A 7,235-nucleotide genomic window follows, 5' to 3' on the forward strand; every position below is an offset into this window, starting at 1 on the left:
CAATGAGTTACTCCCGTTATTGCTCAATTTAGGCAAAGAGATATAATTTAATTTTTTTAAGTGGTCTGTATACACAGGGATCTTAAAAGTTGATAAATTTAGGCAAAATTAAGGTCCTTAAAAGTATTTAAGTCTTAATCACCAAATGTAGCTATTTTGCTGATTTTGTTAATTGGGCATATATCATCGGCTCATGTTGATCGCAGACGCCTGAATTGAATCAAAATTGTATCGTGGCAGACTGATATCAGCAAATATGGTATTGTCCTAAGAATCAATATGGTATTGTTTGTGATGAAACTTGTGATTTACACCCCTATCGCTGATGTGACGAAAGTGGCAATGTTATCTTATTGAAAGGGGCAAAGGCCTTAAAACGTTGAATTTAACTTCAGGATTCCTGCATATACCCTGATACAGAATCTGTCAAGGGTAAAGCCAGCCATCGGCTGTGATACCCCTAAAATCAAGGAGAAGCCTCTCCTCGAGGATTATGTTGGCAACAGGGACTATCTGGGAGCCATAACACTGCTGGAGGTATGCCGACGTTCGTGGCAGTCATGGCATACATAATACACCAACTGGAGCTCCTTATCTTGTTATGCTATTCCCAATGTATCTGTGTCTGCTTTTCCACCTTGTGCACAAGGTCAGCCTTTACAGGCCACATATTTCCATTTCATTTATTTATTTAATGTGACTCATTGACCATGATCACATGGTATAGAGCATGTCACACTGTGACTATCTGATCACACAACAGGTAAATTGTCAATCAAATGTCATTTTATTCAACAAAAGGGGGGGGGGGGTTGCTGTCAGCTGTGTGTTCTCACAAGGCAAATGCCCCAAAGAAGGTCTTCCCTGCCCCCTCTTCCAGCTGCCCTATCATTGCCTCCTCCATCACGGTCCTCAGCAGGTCCCCTCTCTTCAGGTGGAACACTGCTCCAATGTAAATGGCACCAAACCATTTTCCTTCTGCGTCTGGGTTCTGGCTCGTCGTCCGCTGGCAGGCGGTGCTGACAGAGTGCAGAATGGTCTCATACTTCTTCTCGTCGTCTCTCCCGTACGACCTGGACCACCGCTGCACTCTGTAGCCCAGGTGCACGGCCCTGTGGCCCAGGGGTGTGGCGGTGGCACCGGCGTGGCTGTAGCAGCTGACCCTGAACGAGGCCTGGCTGTAGACGAAGTACAGGCCGGTCTGGGGGATCACGATCTGGTTGTCTTTGAGCCTCAGGCCTCCCTGAGAGTGGGACTGGTCAACCCCATCTTTCCAGTCCACTGAGGTCTTCAGATCAGGGTTCTGTTCTCCTGTGGGACGAGCAGAGAGAGGCGGTGGTGGAGGTGAATGTAGATTTCATACAATACATACAGTGAGCAAAAAGAAACCTTTTCATATCATCATCATCATCGTAACCTAAAATAGACATAAATTAGGCCATGGATCCTGCTTTGACCCTCGATTTAGTCCTACTGTACATAATGGAAAGATTTCAGTTGTTATAGATTCAGTATTGAATTGTAGTGCTGTCTACACCATGGAGGGATAACATTCATTCTCATACATTTCTAATTAGGATAATTTCTGATTAATTACATAGTGAAATTAAACTATTCATCATTTTTTGACTGGACTATCAGTCTAGAAAGTATCTGATTTTGATGTGCTCAAGACCTCATCTCCATTTCCTTTTTCCTGGCATTTTACAGTCTGTCAGACAAAGTAATTTCCAGCAAGGTGTTCCTATGCAGAATATGTGGAGTTTGTAATTACCATGTAAATGAATGGCAGCTCTAAGGGGTGTGCCCTCCTCGGAGCCCCGCCTCCAGCGCGTGCGCGAAGAGTATGCCAGAAGCTTTAGACGTAGGTTCCCAGAGATGTGTCTCAACAGGTGAAGGTCTGGAGAGGAGAGAAGACAGATAGTTAGAAAGTGTGAACGAACTGGCAGACTTGTTTTCACATCCAGCCCAAGTGTCTCAGCAAGGGTTCGACCGGTTTATCAGTTTGTGGACATGGGGAACTCATCTATCTTATTGTTATACATGGTCCTGTCAGTGTCATCTCTGATGTGCTCTCTCGGCATATGACACCTTGCTCTGATCCCTCACAGTTTGGACTCGCTTGGCCTGGATAACATGCTCACACCAATGGCTCACACCCACGAAACGCTAAGTGACCAAGTCAAAGTGATCTACCAAACATATTTATTTATATATATAGCCTATACACCGAGTATACAGTGGAAAACAGTGGAACAGTGGAAAAACAGTGGAAACAGTGGAAAAACAGTGGAAAAACAGTGGAAACTGTGGAAAAACAGTAAAAAAAAAAAAAAAAAAATCCCCCTCCCTCAATGCCATGCGATCGACCACACTAGTACCTTCGCGATCGACCGGACGTATTGGGCACCCCTGCGCGGCTACTGCATGGTCCCCTCCACAGTTACAGCGTTTAGGAACCTCTCCAAGCCTGAATATCGTGATCCTCGCCACATTTAGCACACCTCCGTTTCCCCCTGCAAGCGCCAGCAATATGACCAAACCTCTGGCACTTGTAACAGCGCAGCGGAGGTCTTATGTATTCTCGCACGATATCTTCCTATAAACACCCTGACTGGTAACACACTGCAAATGCATCTGCTGCGCTTCCCTCTCTAGCCTGTTGTATACTGTCAAGTTACCACACGTATGTTCTGCCATGTCCGGTTCCGGTTTTCAACATAAAATGTTGAAAAAACAATACACACCGGCAACACAGCAGAGACTGCCATCACTGAAAGTGAAGCGTTACCGGAGGTTCTTACCGTTACCGTCGGCGTTGTCAGCGTGCGACTCTGTCGCAGCGGCGAGGCAGAGCAGGGCCAGCAGGGCTCTGGCTTCAGCCAGCTTCCACATGCGTTTGTTGCTGTTGTTGACGGCATGTGTTGCTTCCATGGCTTAACAGTCGATTCACTGATCAAAAGCAAAAGAGTCTGGCTTTTCCAAAGGCTTTCGATCGGTCCTCTTCGGTCCTTCTGCTGCTCTGATTGAATCATCTCTGTAGGCTATTTTATAAGGTCCTTATGTCGATGAGCCTGTGCATTAATTACATTCCCAGGGAAATTCCAACAATTCCACTTGTTTATTCTTCACTTCCACCTAAGTCTATGGGGAAACAAATCTATTGGAAAACGGCATTACGTCTAGAGTCCGCCAGATGGGGGCGGCATTGTTGGGAACGGTTATAGCCTTCCCACGTGGAGTCACTTGTGAAGTGTTCCCACGTGGAAGTGACTCCCAATCAGCCAACCACAAAACGCGACTATTTCACTCGAGTACCTCTCCCATCATAGTCGCGCTCGCCCGACCCCTTTATCGAGGTGCGGTGGCGCAGTTGAGCAGTTGAACCGGTGAGCAGCAAAAAAGAAGAAGAGTCGTTGGAGAAGGGAAAATAATGTTTCCGGACACACAAATAACCCAAACTTTCTTAAAATACGAGTTAACAAAGCGCGGCCTCAGCGCGGCCTGCTCGACAACATCCGTGGCAACAAGGTGCGTAGTTTATATTAGTGATTGGTGCATGTTTGAAGCTTGTAGATCGCTAAATGTGCAACTTTCCCTCGATAAAGGGGTCGGGCGAGCGCGACTATGATGGGAGAGGTACTCGAGTGAAATAGTCGCGTTTTGCGGCTAGCAGCACTCCTGCTCATCCTGTCCTCAGGTGGAAATGCAGTTAATGCACCCGTCTATCATGAAAGGAATTGGAGTTCCTTAATACTGAAAGAGGCAAAGCAGAGACTCGTGAGTACCTTCTTTTAATACATCCATGGTGAGTACCCATAGAACCCATTGTTATCATTTTGAGGTGAGAGGTCAAGGGACCCATTTGAAAATGGCCGTGCGATTTTTCCTTCGCCAAATTTAGCCTAACTTCACAATTAATGTTGTCCATCGCCTTCCCGACAAGCTACCATGACATGGTGGTCGGTGCCAAAGTATGCGTTAGGTCTTCTAGTTTAGCTCTAGCTTTAAAAAATAAGTCAGCTACCTACAAGATACAAGATACAAGATACTTTTATTGCCACACAACTAGGTTGGTGGTATTTAGTTTCAGTACAGTTTACTGTGAAGCTCTGCAAAAGACAGGACATACATGAATACATTTAACATTTAACATTTAACATTTAACCCCTCTTCCCAACAATAAATACATAAATACAGCACACAAACAAGTCAAACAGTCCAACAGGTGTTTAGAGGGTGTGAGGCCTAAGGGGGGAGAGGGAGTGGGGGTCCGATAGAGTTCAGGGTTCGTATGGCTGTTGGGAAAAAGCTGTCCTTGAAGCGGGTGGTTTTGGAGTGGATGGACCTGAAGCGTCTGCCTGAGGGTAGAGGCTGGAACAGATGGTGTGCTGGGTGGGAGGGGTCCTTGGCAATTTTGCCTGCACGGGTGACGGTACGGGAGGTGAAGATGGAGTCCAGGGAGGGGAGGTCACAACCAATGATTTTGGAGGCCTTTTTGATGATGCGTTGAAGTTTGTTTGTAAGGGATTTGTCGGCTGTGCCGAACCAGACTGTGATGGATGAGGTGAGGATGCTCTGGATTATTGCAGTATAGAAGCGGACCAGCAGGTGGCGTTTGACCCTGTACTTCCTCAGTTGTCTGAGGAAGTACAGTCGCTGTTGAGCCTTTTTTGTGATGGAGGTGATGTTGGTGTCCCATTTTAGGTTATTGTTTATGTGTGTGCCGAGGAATTTGAATGAGTCAGTTGGGGTTATGGGTTGGTCAGAGATTATTAGTGGGAGTTTGAGTGTCTTTTTTGCAGTCCTGAAGTCAATTGTTATTTCTGTAGTTTTGGAGGTGTTGAGCAGGAGGTTGTTGTTTGAGCACCACTCCACTGCCCTGTCCACCTCACGCCGGTATGAAGATTCATCGTTGTCAGAGATGAGGCCTAGGATGGTGGTGTCGTCTGCGTATTTGAACAGCATGACTGAACTGACCAGGGAAGTGAGTAGGTTTGTGTAAAGGGAGAAGAACCAGGAGGAGAGGACACAACCTTGAGGGGCGCCAATGCTGAGGGACAGGGAGCGGGATGAGTGGTTGTTTACTTTGACTGTTTGGGTTCTGTTGCTTAGGAAGTCATGGATCCAGTAGTTTATGGCTGGGTTGATGTTCATGTCCTGTAATTTGGAGAATAGTTTGTTGGGGGAGATGGTGTTGAAGGCTGAACTGAAGTCAATGAACAAAATGCGTGCATATGTGTTAGGGGTTTCTAAGTGCAGGAGTGTGTGATGGAGTGCCAAACTGATGGCATCCTCTACTGACCTGTTGGCACGGTAGGCAAATTGATATGGGTCCAATTGGGATGATGTGGTGGATTTGAGGTAGTCCAGGACCAGGTGCTCGAATGCCTTCATGGCTACTGATGTGAGGGCTATGGGCCTGTAGTCATTGAGGCAGGTTATTTTGGTGGATTTGGGGACTGGGATAATGGTGGACTGCTTAAAGCACTGTGGGACTGAGCATTGAATTAGGGATGAGTTGTATATGTCAGTGAATACGGGGGCGAGCTGGTCAGCACAGTAGTTGAGCACTGCGGGGGATAGATGGTCGGGTCCTGCTGCTTTCCTTTTATTGCTTTTTTTGAAGATGGCCCTCACTTTGTCCTCCTGGATGATGAAGGGGGGAGAGAGGAGGGGGGGCTGAGGAGGGGGGCAGGGGGAAGTGTCGGGATCAAACCTAGCATAGAATTTATTTAGTTTATCGGGGAGGTCGGGGTCCTCATCTGTAGCTGGGGGGGCCCGTGTTTTGTAATTTGTTATCTGTTGGAGGTTTTTCCAGACTGCTCTAGAGTCGTTGTCTTTGAATTGTTCTTCCAGTTTTATTGAGTGATTTGATTTGGCCTTCCTGATAGCAGACCGTAGTTCATATTTTGCAGATTTGTATGTTTCCTTATCGCCACTGAGAAATGCTGAGTTCTTCTTCTTGCGTAGTGCTGCTAAATCCTTGTTGAACCAAGGTTTACAGCCTCTGGAAGACAGGAAGTCGGGCCGTCGGATTGGTAAAGCACATATTCAAGCCAACTTTTAGGTAAGATAAGAAGTGTAACCAGTTTTGAAAACTTGGACAATGAGTTATTGATTGTCGTGTTGTTAACCCGTGAGTTATGTAGTTCACCTCATATTCACACAATAACCTCGATGAAATGTGCACTAGATGGCAGCATCACATAGCTTTAGCTAAGAGCGCCCCCGTTGGCCAGCTCGTGTACTACTAGAGAAATGTATTTACATCCATAGCCCACATGGATGCAGTATAGCTTGTACAGTTGTTCTGTGCCTTCATGTTACATCACAGCACCAGCTTCAGCCGGTTCTACTAGTCTTTGAGTTGTAATGGAGAAGGTGCATAAGGTGCTGGCCTCTTTCTTGGAGTGATATGGGTCTATACAAAATTTAATATGGAGTTGGTTTTGGATGCTTTTTATTTATGTAAATACATAAATAATGACATTTGACTAGGAGGACTCCATTTTTATGCACCTCATCCAGACACTCAGCTGCTCAGATGCCTGGAGCGTTAAGAGATTTCTCTGAGGACTGAAGACCTAAAAAGAGGAGAGTGTGCCCTATTGAACGCTGCCCACTCAATGTACTTGACTGCAGTAGACGCATAGTCAGCAAAGGGAAACAGGCTTGGATTCATTAGATGAGAAGGCCTCGTCCTCAGCATGCCATGCTGCAGCTCCCTACTACGGTGTGTGTGTGTGTGTGCGCGTGCGTGCGCGTGCGCGCGTGTGTGTGTGTGTGTGTGTGTGTGTGTGTGTGTGCGCGTGTGTGTGTGTTTGAGAGATGCGTCCGTCAGCAGTTCTGGAGGAGAAACAGGACGTTGCTCTCCTGCTATACTCTCTCATGCATTATGTATGTGTGTGATGTCCAGTCGAGAGCTTGACTCTGTATCAATTCCAAACCATTTTATATAGTTATCTCAAGGCGCTTTACAAATAGAGCAGGTATAGTAAACCAGGCTCTAAAATGCATTTTAAAATCAGTTGTCAGCTGGATGTTATACAGATGTTTTAAATCATTCTTGAAATTAAAGCAAAATATGCTGATAACCAAACTAATTCACTTGGAGTGGCTGAAACTCTTCATAGCGGGCACTTAGCAGATGTGTTCATGTTCTGATTGCAAAAGTGAGGAGTTTTGAAAAGATGCTTTTGCTGTTATTCTCTGGATAGACGGCACGGGGTCGC

The 7,235-nt window shown here is 46.1% G+C and overlaps 1 protein-coding gene across 1 annotated transcript; it reads right to left on the minus strand.

The window, feature by feature from the left end:
* Positions 1–816: 816 nt before the first annotated feature.
* LOC310788497 (tumor necrosis factor-like) lies at positions 817–2,934 on the minus strand (the record flags this gene model as incomplete). The annotated part of the gene is made up of 4 exons (XM_083650042.1): positions 817–1,311; positions 1,775–1,900; positions 2,382–2,573; positions 2,805–2,934. 4 exons carry the CDS (start codon positions 2,932–2,934, stop codon positions 833–835), a joined length of 927 nt encoding a protein of 308 aa, XP_083506168.1. The 3' UTR covers positions 817–832.
* Positions 2,935–7,235: the final 4,301 nt, after the last annotated feature.

This window comes from Poromitra crassiceps (genome assembly GCF_964638095.1).
Source record: "Poromitra crassiceps genome assembly, chromosome: 13".
NCBI lineage: Eukaryota > Metazoa > Chordata > Actinopteri > Beryciformes > Melamphaidae > Poromitra > Poromitra crassiceps.